The sequence below is a fragment of the Hyla sarda genome, chromosome 4 (assembly GCF_029499605.1).
Source record: "Hyla sarda isolate aHylSar1 chromosome 4, aHylSar1.hap1, whole genome shotgun sequence".
Lineage (NCBI taxonomy): Eukaryota > Metazoa > Chordata > Amphibia > Anura > Hylidae > Hyla > Hyla sarda.
The window spans coordinates 381,665,415-381,686,259 of record NC_079192.1 but is presented as its reverse complement, the minus strand read 5'-3'; the positions used below and the strand labels follow the sequence as shown (position 1 = coordinate 381,686,259).

At 43.3% G+C, this 20,845-nt stretch overlaps 1 protein-coding gene across 1 annotated transcript in view; it reads left to right on the top strand.

The window, feature by feature from the left end:
• Window positions 1-20,845, top strand: part of SLC6A7 (solute carrier family 6 member 7) — a 145,321-nt gene that overhangs the window by 90,000 nt on the left and 34,476 nt on the right. Inside the window, exons 9-12 of the mRNA XM_056516947.1 lie at window positions 6,098-6,210; window positions 6,305-6,436; window positions 11,613-11,712; window positions 14,566-14,666. Coding sequence (XP_056372922.1) covers window positions 6,098-6,210; window positions 6,305-6,436; window positions 11,613-11,712; window positions 14,566-14,666 — 446 coding nt within the window. The remainder of the gene's footprint in view (window positions 1-6,097; window positions 6,211-6,304; window positions 6,437-11,612; window positions 11,713-14,565; window positions 14,667-20,845) is intronic.

The window sequence follows — 20,845 nt, the reverse complement described above, 5'->3', positions numbered from 1 at the left end:
GCGTGGTGAGTGACACGAATGCGAATCCCAGCCTCGCCAGCAGACGGGGACACAGGGACACTGCTCTCACGGCCGGAGCTTGCGGCCGGAGAGCAGAGTGTAACAAGGTCCTGTCATTGTGTAGAGTGGAAGCAGGAGCCATGCACTGGAATTTGCACAACATGGGCTCCACACTGACAGAACCTTACAAATCCTTTTCAGCCTGGGAAGTGCTTTTTTGGTAGTGCAGTAAATTAATTCCTGACCCACTAAAATGTATATTACTATATTAGCTTATTATTTTTTTTATTAAGAGGAGCCTCAAGTTATTAATCTAACATTATTGACTTTTAATGCTGTAGCTGTCTACCGCCCACATAGGATGCCCGTTTTCTCACACATTCTGCCAGGCAGATGGTGCCTTTCTTTTCCATCCTAATTCCACTGGGATTGTTGCCATAAGTTTTGGCATCCTACTGCAATTCATTTAGCTAATTCTGATGTCTCTGTTCTAATTATTGAGGGTTTTACAAGACGCTCTGTATGATCAGCTGCAGCAACTCAATTCTTTATCCTTAGTGAAATTCCCTTTGTAAGAAATGGGAAAATCATTATCTACAAATACTGCCCCAGCCTAAAATACAATGATATAGCATGCAGTCAATGAAGTCTTAAAGGGGTACTCCGCACCCCTAGACATCTTATCTCCTATCCAAAGGATAGGGGATAAGATGTCAGATCGCCGGGGTCCCGCTGGAGGTTTCGGATCCCGACCACAATGGCGGGCGAGCGTGACGTCACTACTCCGCCCTGTGTGATGTCATGCCCCGCCCCCTCAATGCCAGTCTATGGGAGGTCCGTCACGCCCCCTCAATGCAAGTTTATGGGAGGGGGCGTGACGGACCGGGGGCGGAGTAGTGACTTCACGCTTGTCCGCCATTGTGGTCGGGATCCGAGCAGCGAGACAATGATCCCTATGAGTAAGGGGGGTTAATGGCAATGCTGTGCACTTCTTCGGGGATCGTTCTCCTGATCATAATGGATCTTTCAACCGATCAAATTTTATGGTTTGTCCTTGTGGCATGTCAAAAGTTTTTCTAAGGTCACATACATCAGGCATCTGGCACAGTTTCCCTCCGGCGTGCACCGGAGGGAAACTGATGCTAGAACTGATCCCATTCATTTGAATGGGACAGTTCCCAATCATCCAGCGTCTCAATTTTGACTCCGCCCCATGTAACGTCATGCCCCGCCCCCTCAATGCAAGTGTATGGGAGGTCCGTCACGCCCCCTCCCATAGACTTGCATTGAGGGGGCAGAGCGTGACGTCACATGGGGCGGAGTCGTGACAACACGCTTGTCCGCCATTCTGGTCGGGATCTGAAGCCTCCAGCGTTCCTGCAGCCGAGATCCCGGGGGTCCCCAGCAGCGAGACCCCGGCGATCTGACATCTTATCCCTTATCCTTTGGATAGGGAATAAGGTGTCTAGTGGTGCGGAGTACCCCTGTAAGTGTAGTGTGCAGTTTTATTCAATTTTATTAATTGGGCTGGTGTTTTAGAGATGTTCAGTGGCTTTGCGCCTTTTTTGCGCCTTTTCACAAAAAGGTGCAGTTCATAAAACCCTTCCATATCATGTGTATTGCCAAAATCAGTGGATTGCAACTCAAAATCAAAAGAAATGTGTTAACCAAATAAACCCTGCATGTGCCTTTTTTGCACCTTTTCTGGACACACAAAACAGTCTAAAGACAATGATAAATGTCATCCAATATGAATACCAATCTGTGTTTGGAGTAACAACTCCACAGTTGTTTATAGGCTATTTTGAGATGCTACTGAGATCCATTTTAATGTGAGGGAAATAGACATCAGAGGAGGGCATAACCGTCTGGTGCATTGGGAGCATTCTTTGCCCCTCGGTGCATCAATGTGACCACCTACCTGCTCCTTTAACAGTTCCTTCTACTGAATACTAATCTTCCCCTCTGCAATAAGATAACTCAAGGTCACAGTAGAGGGGCAGCTCAGTATTCATGTGGAGACCTCGTTAAAGGAGAAGGCAGACTGCTGTATTCTTGAACCGAAGGGGTAAAGGAATACAAAGATAGACACTGCAAATATATTGTTGTGGCATAACAGAGAGGTGCTGCAGTGTGTCTCTTGCCTCAGAGTGGGTGTGAATCAGACAAGTCCACCTGAGCTGCGCTGCTTACACTTTGCTGCACACTGCATTTGCCGAGCCGAGTGCTCTCCTTCCTGGCAAATGTAGTGTACAGTGCTGTATCCACAGGAGCAGGGAGTCAGGAAATAGGAAGAAGTCCCTGCTCCTTCAGGGACTTTCTGTGGTGCGCATAACCAATAGCATACCTCTCCATAATTTTTTTTTTTTAAAAGAGTAGTGCGTCACCAATACGGTTGGTGGTGGCCACATCTTTAGTCTAGTAGTGACTAAATTGAGTCGATTTCCTGACTGTATGCTTTTATTTTGCAGGGTTCAAAAGCAAATCAGACCACGTTTTTGAGTCCTGACAAATAAAAGTAGGTTGTCTGTTTTAGAAAAATAATTCACAAATAATACATTATAGAACCTATAAAACTGTATCTCCAACAAGAAGAAAACAAGGTTTTACATCAACATGTAGTCTCAGAGTAGACTATGGAACTCTTTGCTAGAGAAAGTTCTCATGGGGAACTCATTAAATGGGCACTGTCATGTAGATAGACTTTAACATATGACATGTCCATAGACTAATAATAATATAATTATAATATAATAATGCAATGGACATAGACATAATAATGGAGCAGCGAGACAAAGATCACTATGAGTAAGGGGGGTGAATGGCAATGCTGTGCACTTCTTCGGGGATCGTTCTCCTGATCATAATGGAACCGTTGACCGATCAAATTTTATGGCTTGTCCTTGTAGCATGTCAAAAGTTTTTCTAAGTAAGGCTGGGTTCACATACATCAGGCATCTGGCACAGTTTCCCTCCGGCGTGCACCGGAGGGAAACTGATACTAGAACTGATCCCATTCATTTGAATGGGACAGTTCCCAATCATCCAGCGTCTCAATTTTGACACCAGATGGTTGGACATGCCGGAAGGCACCGAACAGATGTAGGCTGAGTTCACTTATGCCGGATGCATGTGAACCCAGCCTTACAGATACACTTTAAAAGGGGCCTGGATGATGGAGTTATAGTTACTAGATTGTGGTATTGTGGTGAAGGACCGTTGATCCAGGAATAATTCTGATGGCCAGCACTGGAGTCAAAAGATTTTTTGAAATTTGTTTCAACTTCATGAGAGGGGGGGGGGGGGAGGTCTTCTTCTGGATCAACACTTTAGGTTAAAAAGATGAACTCGATGGATGGATGTTTTATTTTCAGCTTACCAACTATATTACTCTGAGCTTATGAAGTGAGAGTCCCTCATTCAGGACCAAAGACCGAACATGTCCATGAATTACACAGACAGGTCCTTGATATTATTAAGTTCTGTGTAATGCTTCCTCCCCAACATGGTAGCAGCAGGACACTGTGTGATATTTCAAAGTAAATAATAACTTAAAGGGAAGTCTTCTTATTCATAAAAACATCTTGGTGGACTATAAATGGTCTGCATGGTTGGCATTTGATATACTAGCAGAACATAATAGGACACTGTGCATGTTTTCTATCTATTAATAATGGTGTACAATAAATTGGAGGCTTATTTCCATAAATTTTTGGGTTGCACTTTTGGCAGACTTGATTCCCTATTTTCTCATTGAAACACGGCTCATCTTGGCAAAAGCCCCTCTGACTAATTATCTGAGTTATGTTGTTTACTCCATGGCCAGGAAATGTTCTGGTTCTGCTACAAATGAAACAGATAACAGCTAAATCAAAAAATTGTGGGATTTTTTTTGAGAAACGAATTCATTCTGACAACCAGTCCTCTTACACTAATAGTATATTTAAAATAGTTTTTCTAAATCTCCCAACCCCTTTTTATGCTGGTCAATTATACTTACACTCATAGATTTTAGAACAATTTTATAATTTCATAACTATGTATTTTTTTTTTAAATTACCAAATGTGAATCCTTGTTTTTTTTTATAGTGCAATGTTTTTGATGGACCCTCATATTTCCTTGAAACAACTCCAACTACAATAAAGACAGATGCATGAAATTTATAAATACTAAAATTGTAGGGATGATATAGCATACTCTAGATACCAATCTTGCATCAAACCCCAACATTTTCTTCCAAAAACTATTCATTCTACATTATGTAAGGAAAATGGTCCAGCAGCAACAAGGGTCCAGCAGCACGTACAGTAGATAATATAGGGAAAAACAGAATACTATAGAGTAACACTGGAAAAATATCACATCACACAGTATCTTATGGACGATACTGCATTTATTAATAATAATAATAAACAATAATAATATTAACCACTTCCTGCCCTAAGACGTATGCACACATCCTAGTGGTCTCCTTCACAGCGCAAGGCGCTGCAGGAGATCTTTGGCCGGTTGCCAATCACATCTATGGGGTTGACAGGGGGAGGGAGCCATCACACTCCCTCCCATAGACATGAATGGAGGGGGCATGGTGTGACGTCACAAGGGGGCGTGGGCGTGATGTCACGTCTCGGACTCAGAGGCAGCACCTGGCACAGAATGCAGAGGGCTGCACCGAGATCGCAGAGGTACCAGCGGTTAGACCCCTGCGATCATACATCTTATCCCCTATCCTTTGCATAGGGGATAAGATGTAAAAAGCCGGTATAATCCTTTAAGAGTTTATTTGCATATTGAAAGTTTGTGCTATATCTCGGAAACAGCTAAACGGATTGGGGTAAGGAATACAAATCACTTTCAATTTATCCCCCTACAGACCCATATAAGGGCTTGTTTTATTTGCCATCAATTGTACTTTATAATAGCAATTACTTATTTTACCACAAATTCTACAGTGAAACAAAAAAAAAATCGTGATGCTGCTGAAACGTTGTATCTGTACCATGGGTCAATAAACCTTTATTTTTTGCATTTTATCCGGTGTACTGCAAGAACCTTTCTGCTTCGGATCTACCTCCATGGTCTGCGATTGGAACCGTGTACTTAACTTGCCTGCACCCTACAACTATCTGTAACTACGGTTGTGCTGCCTCTACCTTGCTACCGACATATATATATATATATATATATATATATATATATGTGCAGACAAGGTAAGGCTGCTCACCACTCCTGCGTTTGCTGCACGACCTCGTGCTACGGACACCGGTACCGCTCCCGGATCAATAGAAGTCACACAAGAAAACGTCCGGCACTCAGGAAGATGCAGATAAAACTTGACAATGGCTTTATTCACACGCTGTAAGGCAGGACACAATCTGATGCGTTTCGCACGCTCAGGTGCTTAGTCGTAGATCTACGACTAAGCACCTGAGTGTGCGAAAACGCGTCAGATTGTGTCCTGCCTTACAGCGTGTGAATAAAGCCATGGACAAGTTTTCTTTGCATCTTCCTGAGTGCCGGACGTTTTCTTGTGTGATATATATATATATATATATATATATATATATATATATATATATATAACTTTTTGTAAGAAAATGACCCCTATAAATCTTTGTAGGTGGTCATTTAAAAAAAAAAAAAGAAATCATATATGTACCTTCCTCACCACTGCTGCTGTCCGGGAGGTCTGTCCCAATTCGCAGCACTTCCTGTGTTCCGGGGTTAGCATATGCAGAAATTTGCATGCAGGGCCTTATTAGTGTATAGTGATATTAACCTACCTTATTTAGACATCCAGCAATAAAATCATTAACCTGCACAACTTCCAATGATGACTCTGCTCCTACTCTCCCAGTCCACACAGCAAAGCTGACATTTACTGGCTAATGTGAAAACTGCAATATTTTAACATGTTTAAGTGGATAATAAAGAAAATCTGATTTTTTTTATAATGTTTATAACATTAATATGATTTACATAATGCTGGAAGATATACTGCAATTTCATATTATTGCAGGTTTTAATAAAATGTAACTTTCTAACAAATTAGAAGTATGGATAACGGTTTACACCCATGTACTCTTCTTCTCCTAGGTCCTGGTCTGGCCTTTGTAGTATACCCACAAGCCATGACAATGCTCCCACTGTCACCATTTTGGTCATTCCTATTTTTCTTTATGCTTCTGACCCTCGGATTAGACAGCCAGGTAAATTCCTTTTGCATATTTTTTTTTTTTTTTTTACTTCTTATATTGTGTTACATATAAAATATGTAAAGTGTATAATTTGCTTCTTCCACAGTTCGCATTCATGGAGACAATAGTGACGGCCATCACAGATGAGTTCCCTTACTACCTCAGACCAAAGAAAGCATTTTTCTCTCTCATTATCTGTACAGTTTTATTTCTGCTGGGACTGGTCCTCACAACTGATGTAAGTCCTATCATCTATTCAACATCATTCCTTTTTGGGGCAGATCAAGGGTATGGTGCCACATAGAGCCCTGTGTGATTAGTGACTGTGACGCGCAGACTCGGCTCCAAACCTCACCGCACACACATCTGTCGAGTAGCCCTGTGTGTATGTTCACTGGAGACGTATCTAAAGGGGTACTCTGGTGGAAAAAAAATTTTTTAAAATCAACTGGTGCCAGAAAGTTCAACAGATTTAAATTACTTCTATTAAAAATTATTTACCCTTCCAGTACTTTTTAGCAGCTGTATGCTACAGAGGAAATTCTTTTCTTTTTGAATTTATTTTTTGTCTTGTCCACAGTGCTCTCTGCTAACATCTGATCCCTTTATCAGGAACTGTCCAGAGCAGGAGAAAATCCCCATTGCAAACCTATGCTGCTCTGGACAGTTCCTTACACGGACAGCAGTGTCAGCAGAGAGCAATGTGGACAAGACAAAAAAGAAATTCAAAAAGAAAAGAACTTCCTCTATAGCATAGAGCTCCTAAAAAGTACTGGAAGGGTACATTTTGTAAAATAGAAGTCATTTACAAATCTGTTTAACTTTCTGGCATCAGTTGATTTAAAAAAAAATGTTTTCCACCGGAATACCCCTTTAAGGACCAAGGGCATATAAGGACTGTACACCCTGTTCCTGTTACCAGGGTTTAAACCATTCTTACAAGGGAAGAACGCTTTTAACTTGGTGGGTCCTGGTTGCTATGAGCAGCGAGGACCCAAGCTTAATGCCGGGCACCACTGATTGGTCCGATGCCTGGCATTAACCCTTTAGATGCTGCAATCAAAGTTAACGGGTTGCGGGTTAACGGTGCCGGTTAGCTCAGTGGAGCTTATCCGGACATACGCGGCGATATTGTGGGTCCCTATCAGCGGATGGCGGGAGGGCCCTAACCTTCCTCCATGCTGTCCGATCGGTCTTCTGCTGCTCCCAGCCACCCATGCAGGCTGGAGCAGCAGAGCACCGATAACACTGATCAATGCTATGATATGGCATAGCTTTGAACAATGTATGCAATCAAAAGATTGTACGGTATAGCCCCTAAAAAAATATAAAGTATAAAAAAATTAATAAAAGTAAATTAACCCCTTCCTAATAAAAGTTTAAATCACCCCACTTGCCCATTTTTTAAATAAAATAATGTAATAAAAATAAACATAATCATATGTGGTACCATCGCGTGCATAAATGTCTGAACTACTAAAGTATAAGGCTAGGAAAACCCCACAGCTAATGGTGTACATGTAAAAAAAAATACCAAAGTACAAAACTGTGCATTTTTGATTCCTTCATATACCATAAAAAAACGAATAAAAGGCGATAAAAAAGTCCCATCAAAATAAAAATTATACCGTTAAAAACTATAGATCACGGTGCAAAAATTGAGCCCTCATATAGCCCCGTATGCAGAAAAATTTAAAAGTTATAGTGGTCTGAATATGACAATTTTAAACATATTAATTTTGGTGCATGTAGTTATAATTTTTTAAAGTAGCAAAATAAAATAAAACCTACATAAATTGGGTATTCTTGTAACCGTATGGACCTACAAAATAAAGGTAAGGTGTAATTTTTTACCGATAATTGCACTGTGTAGAAACAGAAGCCCACAAAATTTACAAAATAGCGTTTAGTTTTTTTTTTTAGTTCTCCCCAAATATATATATATATATATATTTTTAGTTTTGGGTCTGTAGGGGCAAAATTGAAAGTGTTATGATTTTTAGAAGAGAAGGAGATGCAAAAAGTGCAAATTGGCCTTCGTCCTGGGCTTCGTCCTTAAAGGGTTAAAGGGGTATTCTGACTTCAGGTAAAAAAAACATAAAAATGTTGCTGTAGTTTACATCATTGTTTACCTGTATTTTCCCTAGCTCGTCTTCACATTCCTCCCACCCTGCCTACTTCCCTTCCCAAGGTTTTGAAAAAAGGGATGAAATGTGAATATATGTACTGTATGAACCAACTATGTAAAGCTACCTTTAGAACAGAGATAAAGAGATAAGATAGAAGATAAGATAAGGTTAACTATGAAGTTATGCTTTAGGGTAAGACATAACTAAGTAAATGGCAAGTGAAAAGCTGAAACTATGTGACCTCAGAAGATCTACTTTAGTGTTGGTGATGCCTTCATTGATGTAGCTTCAGAGGGTACAGAGCTAGCAGATGGGCCCCTTAAGACACCAGGAACCTTAAAGGGGTACTCTGCTGCTAGACATGTTATCCCCTATCCAAATCCCAGATCTCCACCGCGGCACCCCAGTCATTCGGTGGATGGACTGACTTTAGCTTACTTGAATTGATGGTGGCTGCAGGACTTGACTTTGAGTCCACAGCCACCACGCCCCCTCCATTCATGTCTATGGGAGGAGGCGTGACTGGACAATTGAATGCAGATCATGCTGACTTGACAGATGACAGGAACTGACTTGACTTGACTCATAAAGCTGTGACTTTAGCTTACTTGAATTGATGGTGGCTGCAGGCCTTGACTTTGAGGCCTCCAACACTCTGGACACACACACTAGGCACGACTGCACTGGACCTCCGCAGGAAGCAAGAGCTCTAAGCTACAAGAGAGTGAAGCTAGCTCCATCCAGGGCTTATATGGGGGAGACTAGCAGGGAGCCCATAGGTCACTCTTGGATCACCTGGTCACTGATACCTCCTGGGTAACAATCACATGACATAACTCTTAAAGATACAACACATTTTATAATACAATACATTGCAGAACATATGTACAGGGGGGAAACAGGTGCAAGGGGTCCTGGGGAAACTGAAGGAGGATGCCTGACAGGGCTGCAAATGTACGGGGTAACATATCCCATACTGGGCCTCCACAAACTCTGGTTATAGGTCTAGTTATAGAACAAGGTAGCAACTTTCCAGGCCTCCAGTGCCATCTTGGGACTCTCTGCACATGTGCTTGCCTGTTCCGCCATGTTGCTCCTCTGACTGAATTCCGGTAAACTGTGAGGATCCAGCAGCGCTGCTCCTTTTATGCAGCGCCTCAGGAAAATGACTGCCAGACCGAAGTGCGTCAGCGGGGCAGCGCTAACTTCTGCTACCCTGGCAACAAGGGGCGGATCTTCACAGTTCCACTTCAGCATGGATACAGTCCACCATGTTTCAGGCACATCTTTAACCCTTGCAGACCTAATCTTGCACATGGTTGACACAGTACTTTTCTTCACCTCCCCCTCTATTTCACAAGCGCCACGAGTAAACCACTTTTCATTTGCAAAGTCTTATACATTACCTAGCGCAGACTTAAATCGCATCGGCATGCGGTTTTTGCAGATAATATTGGACACAGTTCAGACTAGGAGAGGACTTGTGACATAAGGCGCACACCCGTATCCTGTTCGTGAAAAAGTTGTGGTAGCGGGGTGTGATGAGGGCAGATGTTGTTACCCTAGGGGCAGGTGGCATTAACTCCTTGTATTTGTGACACCAGGGCGTGGTTTAGTCTATAACCACCCGAAGGTATGCCGCTTGATCCTGGGCTAGGCACGGGGGCAGTAAAGACTCAGACGCCAAGTTATGGACAACGGTAGCTTTACTGAGGGTAGACAGTTGGTAATGTCTATAAAGTTCAGCCAGGGCCCAAGGAAGTGACCAGTGATGCAGAGACCTTAAAGTGTAGCTCCCACCATCCATTTTTTCTTTCTTTCTGTCCCTGCCTATTGCCCATCTCTCCCTAACCCCCTCCCTCCCTTTACATTTTTTTTTTACTATATTAAAATCCCTTTTTGTCTGCCTGGTAGTGTGCTCACTACCAGGCAGACTTCCCCAGCAGGCACCACGTCACTGATGCCTGCTGGAGCCGGCACTTCCGCCCTTAGCTCACTATACAGGGTGCCTCCAGCTGTTTCACCACTACAACTCCCAGCTTGCCCTAACATCTACTGGCTGTCAGGGCATTCTGGGAGTTGTAGTGGTGAAAAAGCTGGAGGCACCCTGTGGTGAAAACAATAAGCAGTGCTACTTCGGGAGCAGCAGCAGCGGCGGCGGCGGCGCTCTCCCGAACCCCGCTCCCCACCCCCATACCTCTAGTGCTGAGCGGCGGCACTCCCCCGAACCCCGCTTCCCCCACCCCATTCCTCCAGTGAGGAAGACTTACCAGAGGATCAATGAGCTGCCTCCGGACAGGGTAACGGCCTCCGGACAGGGTAAGGGGGGGGGGGGGGAGGGGCCGCGCGCGAGGCCAGTGGAGCTGGCCAATGCGCGCAGCCCCAGCTATCAGCGTGCTCGCTCTCGCCTGTCTGATTGACAGGCGCGAGCGAGCACCGCAGTGACTGGATTTCGACTCATTTGCCAGGCTGAAATGAGTCGAAATCCAGTAGTGACGTCACTGCAGAATGCATTCGGCCACTAGGAGGGCGACCCCTAGTGGCCGAATTTAAAAGTGATTTTAAACTTGTTTAAAATCACTTTTTTTTATTAAAGTATATTAGAGATATGTTGTAGTACTTAAGTACTACAACATATCAATTTTTAGATTTCATGACAGTGCCCATTTAAGGGCTTGCTGGGACTAGTAGGACTGGACAATTGAATGCACATCTGACTTGACAGATGACAGGGACTGACTTGACTTGACTCATAAAGCTGTGACTTTAGCTTACTTGACTTGATGGTGGCTGCAGGACTTGACTTTGAGGTCTTCAACGCTCTGGACACACACACTAGGCACAACTGCACTGGACCTTAGCAGGAAGCAAGAGCTAAGAGAGCAAGAAGTGAAGCTCCACCCAGGGCTTATATGGGGGAGACTAGCAGGGAGCCCATAGGTCACTCTTGGGATCGCCTGGTCACTGATACCTCCTGGGTAACAATCACATGACATAACTCTTAAAGATACAACACATTGTATGATACAATACTCTGCAGAACATATGCACAGGGGGGAAACAGGTGCAAGGGGCCCTGGGGACACTGAAGGAGGCTGCCTGAAAGGGAAGCAAGGGTACGGGGTAACATCTCCAGTACTGGGCCACCACATAAATAAGCCTATTATACAGCTCTGTAATCGTGGCAGGAGGGGTGCACCAACGAATGCTGATTTTGTAACCTGACACAATTACTGATGTCAAAATGTTGTTTTGTTTTTATTTTATTCTTTTTTCATTTCCTAGGGTGGGATGTATTGGCTGGTCCTGTTAGATGACTACAGTGCAGGGTTTGGTCTTTTAGTTTTAGTCATCACATTCTGCCTTGTGGTTTCAAGAGTTTATGGTAAGACCCTACCTATTGTCAACACTCATGTCTATCTGCTCAACAGGATGTAATCATTTAGTGTGTCTTTATGTTGATAAGTAATTATCTGTTTTAAAATACACATAAACAATGTATTTAGTATTATTAATATTATTATTATTTGTATTATTAGTAGTAGTAGTAGGATGATGATGATGAGGAATAGTAGTAGAATGAAGATTAATGATGATAATAATGATGATAAGTAGTAGTAGTAGGATGATTTTTATTATTATGATCTATATTGATATGCACTTTACTGTATGCCTGTACAAATTGAGCACCATGACTGTACAATGTGTATCATGATATACCTTCAGTTGTGTATTTGGACATTATTAGGACACTGAATGGAAGAATTATTTAGATAATCAACAGTATATCACATGGGTATTGAATGGATGTATAGCACTGTGGGCACTTTATGGCGTGTATAGCTTTATTATGAGGGTATTGCAGCAATGCTTCTCAATATTCTTAAAATGTACCTGTAAAGTTATATGAAAAATGACTATAGCTTGGCAGTGTGCACAAGAGTCATTTTACTAAATTACTTTAATTTTAAAATTGGCGCCTAAATACCATTAAATGTAGCCATAGCACAAGCTCTCCACAGCTTAAATCTGTGTATTAGGAGACCGAGCTGCCATAGCATGGACCCGGTGTAATGGGATTCTATCATGCTGGGTCTCAAGCTGGCTATGGAGGTTCTTTTTCCTAATGCACAGTTGTGAGCAGCAGGGAGTGGGGACAAAGGCCACTTTGTGCTGGTATTTAGGTGCTGATTTCAAAATGAAAGTAATTTATAACATTTTATATTTGCACAGGACTGCAAAAAAGCTATTTTTCATATAACTTTACAGGTACAATTTAAGCAAAGTACCCATTATGGAAAAAAATACAGGTCTTCAGAGTACTTTTAAAAATATAATAATATTCTATGCCACACTGTTGAAAATCTAGGTATTGCAATAGGTATCACAGTAACAAACGCGAAAGACGAGGATATAGCAGTGTTCTGTATTGAAAACTTTACAGTAGTAGTCATCTCATCAGGCAAGACTGCTATACTAGGCAAAATCTATATACAGATAAAAGAGAATCACACTATTCATCATAGGTAATGGTCACATCTCAGCTCCTCCTCCTTTCTGTATAATGACCTCTTCATAGGTCACAGAGCATGCCTTAAAAAATCTACCATAAAAATCGACTAATTGTTTTCTATGGTCTGTGTGCCAACTGTTAAGCATCTCCTAAATGCTGTCAACATAGATCAGACAATACAGCTACCCTCATAATACTATACAAAATAAATAAATAAATAAACATTTACAATAAGAAAAATTAGAAAAAAGAAAAGAAACACATTTAACATGATTCAGTATCAGGCTCAGATTTTGGCAACAAATTTTCTTCAACTGTGTAATTTTAGTGATTTGCTGATCCACAACTGGTCCTCGTGCTGGTATAATCCTGATAATAACAGAAGCATTGTGCATCAGATCCTTGTATTGTTTAGCTATCTGCTCCACAGACATTCAGCCTCATACACACAGCCATTCGATGTGCTCTGCTGATATCCAATCATGGAGCTGGTGGCTTCATCTGATCATTCTTGCTGAGGTCTCAGAGGAGCCATATTGAAACCTGCAATGATCAGCGGGGAAGCGAATACTATGTTTAGATACCACAATGGAAAAACTGCTTTACAATCCGGGAAACCATGCAGGATATCAACTTGTTTAAAAGTAGTTTTCAAGACAAAAAAATACCTGCATCATTTTTTATTTTTTGCTTTAGACCTTGATATATAAAGTCTATATTTATATAGAAACAATATGGACAAGGTAAAAGAAGCAATGAGAAAGTAAAGGAAGTCTACCGTCAGGTTTTACTATAATAAACCACTTCATCCAGTATGAAAAATAGGTGTTCAGTTCACTAAGGACATTATTTTAATCCCCCGTGCACTGCTATGCCCGGTATACGGATCTCATACTACCTGCCACCCTCATCTGCATCTATATCCTACACATGCAAATGCAGTTGAATGGAATGGTGGAGAAGGGAGTTGCCTTTTCTGTTTCCTTAAAGAAGAACTCCAGTATACAAAACTTATCCCTTATCATAAGGAGAAAGGATAAGCATCAGATCACCGGGGGGGGGGGGGGGGGGGGAGATGGATCAGACTGCTGGGATCCCCCCACGATCTCCTGTACAAGGCCCCGGCATTCCTCCGGAATGGGGTGTGTCAAACACCCTATGAAGCGGCGGCTGACATACCCCCTCAATGCAGCTCTACGGGAGAGCCACATAGAGCACCACACTCGGCAATCTCCGACTCTCCCATAGAGCTGCATTGAGGGGGCATGTCGGCCGCCGCTTCGTGCTGTGGTTGACAAGCCCCATACAGGAGGCTGTGGCCCAATACCTACAGGAGATCGCAGGGGGTTCCAGCGGTTGGACCACCCGCAATCTGACACTCATCCCATATCCTTATGATAGGGGAAAAGTTTTGTATTCCGGAGTTCTCCTTTAATAAAATAAACAGTACATCAGAGATCATTTACATCCTGATGGGATTCTTATTTCCCTTGGTACTCCCCCTGAAAAGACAATAACAAAACAGATCAAACGCCTCACACTACATAATCCCATGAGGTAGGTTTGCAAAAAGTACTTTAAGACTACATTAATTTCCAGAGTGTTTCAGCTGTCTTCAATCTCATCAGCTCCAAGGCAAAAATTGCAATTAATTTCTTTTATTAACAAAACAACAGAATCATTTAAAAGGCATTTTATTGTCTGTGTAATATTTCACTTGTCTAGGAATCAAGGGCTTCTGCAGGGATATACAGATGATGCTGGGATTCAAGCCAGGAATATATTTTAAAGCTTGCTGGGCCTTTCTGTCTCCAGTCACCTTAATTGTGAGTAATGTTGCTCCCTTCTTTTACTGTTAGTGTACAGTAATGTTGAACCACACTTGCCTCCTCATCCCAGAAAGGGGAGACTTCCTTAAAGGAGTACTCCATGTTACAAAACCTTATCTTCTATCCACAGGATAGGATATAGTGTGTGATTGCAGGGGTCTGACCTCCGGAATGGGGCCTGATATCAGCCGATGATTGGCTGAGTGGGCTGTCACTCCCATACGTTCTGGAGATTGCAGGGGGGCCAGTGGTTGGATCCCCCACAATCAGTTATCACTTATCACCTACCCTGTAGATAGGGGATACATTTTAGTTACCTTGTCTACCCCTTCAACCTCTGAAAAAGAAGCAAATCTCCTGAAGTCCACTGCCATATGCCAAGACCAACTATGTCCTGACAAAGGTTTCGGCATCAGGATGTTGTCTACAGTAATGCCCTTGAGTGACAAGGATTAAAAACTGCAGGAACTAGTCTTAAATGGACACACTCATTAAATTTTTTTTGCTATTGCACTCCTTATGGTAAATAAAAAATCTTTCTAATGTACTTTGTTTAAAAACAAAATGAATTTTTCTATGGTTTATTTTTGTTAAGGACCAAGCCAATTTTCACTGTAGGACCAGAGCGTTTTTTGCACATGTGACCACTGTCACTTTAAGCATTAATAACTCTGGGATGCTTTTACTTTTCATTCTGATTCCAAGATTATTTTTTCGTGACATATTCTACTTTATGTTAGTGGCAAATTTTTGTCGATACTTGCATCATTTCTTGGTGAAAAATTCCAAAATTTGATAAAAATGTTTTACATTTTTCTTACTTTGAAGCTCTCTGCTTGTAAGGAAAATAGACATTCCAAATAAATGATATATTGATTCACATATACAATATGTCTACTTAATGTCATAAAGTTTAAATGTTTTTACTTTTGGAAGACATCAGAGGGCTTCAAAGTTCAGCAGCAATTTTCCAATTTCTCTAAACATTTTCAAAATTGGAATTTTTTAGGGACCAGTTCAGATTTGAAATGGATTTGAAGGGCCTTCCTATTAGAAATACCCCATAAATGACCATATTATAAAAACTAAACCTCTCACAGTATTCAAAATGATATTTAGTAAGTGTGTTAACCCTTTAGGTGTTTAACAGGAATAGCAGCAAAGTGAAGGAGAAAATTCTAAATCTTCATTTTGTACACTCGCATGTTCTTGTACACCCAGTTTTTGAATTTTTACAAGGGGTAATAGGAGAAAAAGCCCCCCAAAATTTGGAACCCAATTTCTCTCGAAGTAAGGAAATACCTCATATGTGTATTTCAAGTGTTTTGCGGGTGCAGTAGAGGGCTCAGAAGGGAAGGAGCAACAATGGGATTTTCGGTAAGTGAATTTTGCTGAAATGGTTTTTGGGGGGCATGTCGCATTTAGGAAGCCCCTATGGTGCAAGAGCAGCAGAAAAAACCCCACATGGCATACCATTTTGGAAACTACACCCCACGTAGCAAGGGGTCCAGTGAGCTTTAACACCCCACAGGTGTTTGACGACTTTTCGTTAAAGTCGGATGTGTAAATGAAAAACTTTTTTTTCACTAAAGTACAGTTTTTTTCCCCCCAAATTTACTATTTTTACAAAGGGTAATGGGAGAAAATGCCCACCCAAAAATTGTATGGAAATACCCCATGTCAGGACGTAAAATGCTCTGCTGGTGAACTACAATGAAGGAGTCACATTTGGCTTTTGGAAAGCAAATTTAGCTGAATTGGTTTTTTTTTGGGGTGGGGCATGTCGCATTTAGGAAGCCCCTATGATACCAGAACAGCAAAAACAAAACCCACATGGCATACTATTTTGGAAACTACAACCCTCAAGGAACGTAACATGGGGTACAGTGAGACTTAACACATCACAGGTGTTTGACGTCTTTTTGTTAAAGTTGGATGTGTAAATGAAAATAAATGAAAAAAAAATTCAGTTTTTTTGCCAAATTTAACATTTTTACAAGGGGTAATAGGAGAAAATGACCCCCAAAATTTGTAACCTTATTTCTTCTGAGTATGGAAATACCCCATGTGTGGACGTCAAGTTCTCTGCTGGCGCACTACAATGCTCAAAAGAGGAGGAGCGCCATTGAGCTTTTAGAGAGAGAATTTGTTTGGAATGGAAGTAATGGGCCATGTAGGTTTACAAAGCCCCCCGTGGTCCCGGAACAGTGGACCCCCCCCCCTCCCCACACATGTGACCCCATTTTGGAACCTACACCCCTCACAGAATTTAAAAAGGGGACAACCCCAATCCTCCTTATTTTCTGGGTCACCGGAGACCCGTATGACCTGGAATCGCCGCAAATCGCCGGTGTGAATTCACCGGTAATTTGTGGCGATCGCTGACATGCGGGGGGGGGGGGAGGGGTCATTTGCACGGGGGGCCTGCTGATAGATATCAGCAGTCACCCCGGTCCGGTCCCCGCCCGGCACGCGGCAGGGAATGAAATTCCCACGGACGTACGTGTACGTTCTTGGTCCTTAAGTACCAGGGAGCTAGGATGTACGCATACGTCCATGGTCCTTAAGGGGTTAAAAAAGCTGCCACTAGGTGTCTCCTTACTTGTCCAGAGAACATTTCCCTCTTGCCTCTTGCATATTTCTATAGCTTGTACAAACTTTGGACTCCTGCTTTGCAGAAGTCCAAAATCAGGAAAAGCTGAGTGGTTGTGTGCAGCCTTATCCAGTCAGAGCTCATCTCACACACTGAACTGCTCTGGGCTGTGTGTAGCAGAGTGAGGGAGGAAGTTCTCCCCTGTGTAACAAAGCTGGATGTGGATCCTCTTACTTGTGTGGCTCATGACTCGGACCGTATCAGGGAGCAGATTCTAAGGTGCCGCTGGTCTTCACCAGAGCCCGCCGCAAGGCAGGATGGATTTGCTGCGGCAGGCGACACCCAATTCACTATCCCCCATATGGCTTGACCAGACAGGTAGCTGGGCTAGGCGAGGTACCGAAGGATAAGGCAGTAGCGTAGTCAAACATAGCAGAAGGTCAAGGGAGGCGGCAAAGGTGTGAAGTCTAATAACGTAGTGGGAAGGTCTGGATACACGGGTGAGGCAAACAGGCAGTAGGGAACGCTTAATCTCAGGCTAGGGGGACTGAAGATCTGGCAGGGAAGTGTGGGAGTTGCATGGACTTTATAGAATGGTGTCAGGTGTACACAATAATTATGGGCGTACTGGCCCTTTAAATTGTTGAGCCCCGGCGCACGCGTGCCCTAAGGGATGGGGACGTGCGAGCAGAGACACAACGGAGGCAGCAGGGGAGAGAGTTGAGTGATGCGAATCCCAGCCCCGCCGGCAGCCAGGGACAAGGAAACAATGCATGCGTGGCCGGTGCATGCGGCCAGAACGCGGAGCATGACAGTACACCCCCCCTTTGGTCTCTCCCTTTTTTCTGAGGACAAGAACTTGTGGACAAGGTCACGGTCTAGAATGTTGTCCTGCAGCTCCCAAGATCTTTCCTCTGGGCCAAATCCTTCCCAATCCTAAAGGAAATTCTTTTTCCCTCTGACCAACTTTGAAACTAGAATTTCTTTGACGACATAAACATTGGAGGTATCAGAGATGAGAGTAGGAGTGATGACTTTTTTAGAGAAGCGGTTATGGCTAACAGGTTTTAAGAGGGATACATGAAAAGACTTTGAGATCCAGAAAGACCAAGGACGATGGAGAGAATCAGTTACAGGGTTTAAATGTTTTTTAAATTTTGTTAGGACCCAAATAGCGAGGACACAGCTTATAACATGTTACCTTAAAGTGGATAAACTTGGAAGATAACCACACTTTGTCCCCTGGAGAGAATTCGGACAAAGTGCCGTCCGCTTGCGATTTCATACGAGTGGCGTCATGTAGAAAAGAATAAGTTGTCTTCTGCCAGATGGAAACAAATTCTGCACGTGTTCATCGTCATGGGAACTCCGGAAGAAGTGGATAAGGGTAGAGGAGGACGAGGATAAAGTCCATAGACCACAAAGAAGGGTGAAGACCCAGAGGATTCAGAATCCTTATGGTTGTACGAAAATTCGGCCCAGGGTAGCAGATTGGCCCAGTCGTCTTGGCGGGCAGAAACAAAATGGCGGAGATAGTCTCCCAAGACCTAGTTCACCCTTTGACCTGTCCATTGGATTGTGGGTGGTAACCCGAAGAAAAATCTAAATTGGAGAGGTGGTATTCACACCTAGGGAGGCCTCTCCCACAAACCCTAGGTGCGAGCGTTTCCCTGTGATTGAGGATGCAGAGAACAATCTTTGAAGAAGTGGTCTGCACTGGAGCAGTATAGGCACAGATTCTCCGTTCGTTGGCGAGTTCTTTCCTGCAGGGTCAGACGAGACTGATCCCCTTGCATAGTCTCCACTGCGGAGGCAAGGAAGAAGGTTGCGGTGATTGCTGGAAGACAGGTACTAGATGAGGAAAGCGCTGAGCTCGTGCAGACTCCCTTTCTTGGCGTAGTTCCTCGCGTCACACTGAGAAACGGATATCAATCTGGGATGCCAACTGTATAAGTTCATTCAGGCTAGATGGCAATTCCCGGGCAGCGAGGACATCCTTGATTTGACTTGATAATCCTCTCTTAAAGGTGGCGCAAAGAGCTTCATCATTCCATGATAACTTCGATGCCAGTGTACGAAATCAAATGGCATCCTCGCCCACAGAGCAGTTGCCCTGAGATAGACTCAGCAATGCCGTCTCAGCAGAGGAAGCTTGAGCAGGTTCTTCAAAGGCACCCCAAAATTCCATCAGGAATGCCTGGAAATTGGTTGGAAGAGCATCACTGTGATCCCAAAGAGGAGTTGCCCAAGCCAAAGCCCTTCCAGTTAAAAGACTGAGGATGAAGGCCACCTTTGCTTGTTCTGTGGGGAACTGATCCACCATGAGTTCAATGTGCATGGAGCAATGGGTCACAAAACCATGACAGAACTTGGGCTCCCCCTCATATTTCTTGGGAAGATCCGTAGACGACTGCATGAACAGGAGGTGACACCGGAACAGGAGGAGTCTGTGGCAGTTGTTGTTGTGCAGTGAGTAATTGCTGCATCATGCCGGATAACTGGCTCAACTGCTGTGCCTGCTGGGCCAACTGCTGTGACTGGAGAACCATGATGGAAGCAATATCCGGACAGAGGAACCCCAGTGGGATCCATGGCCGGATCATGCTGTAACGAAGCTGGATGTGGATCATCTAACCTGTGTGGCTGATGACTCAGACCGTATCGGGGAGCGGAGTCTAAGGTGCCACTGGTCTTCACTAGTGTTGAGCGGCATAGGCCATATTCGAATTCGCAAATATTCGCGAATATATGGACGAATATTCGTCATATATTCGCTAAATTTGCATATTCGTAATATTTGCGTTTTATTTTCGCATGCGAAAACTAGCATATGCGGAAATTAGCATTTACAAAAGTTAGCATATGCAAAAATTTGCATGCCAGTCTCACACAGTAGTATTAGAGCCTTCATTACACCACACAAGCTGGAAGCAGAGAGGGGTGATCACTGTGATGTGTACTGTGATAAAAAATGTAAAAAAAATAAAAAAAATAAAAACGAATATTCGTAATTACGAATATATAGTGCTATATTCGCGAATATTCGCGAATTCGCGAATATGCGATATTCACAAATAAAATTTGCATTGCGAATATTCGCGAGCAACACTAGTCTTCACCAGAGCCTGCCGCAAGGCAGGATGGGCTTGCTGCAGCAGGCGACACCCAGGTCGCTACCCCCGACATGGCTCGACCACACAGGTAGCTGGGCTAGGCGAGGTACAGAAGGATAAGGCAGTAGCATAGTCAAACGTTGCAGAAGGTCAAGGCAGGGGGGTAAGGCAAACAGGCAATATGGAACGCTTAATCTCAGGCTAGGTGCACTGAAGATCCGGCAGGGAAGTGTGGGGGGTGCATGGACTTTATAGAATGGTGTCAGGTGTACTCAATAATTACGGGTGTACTTGCCCTTTAAATGTTTGACCTAAGGGACGGGACCGTGCGCCGGAGCTGAGACACAGCAGAGGCAGCAGGGGAAGGCAAAAGGAGATAGGTGAGTGGCGGGCTGGGATTCGCATGCAGGCGCGTCCCACAATGCGAATTGCAGCCCCACCGGCAGCCGGGTACAAGGAAACAATGCTCT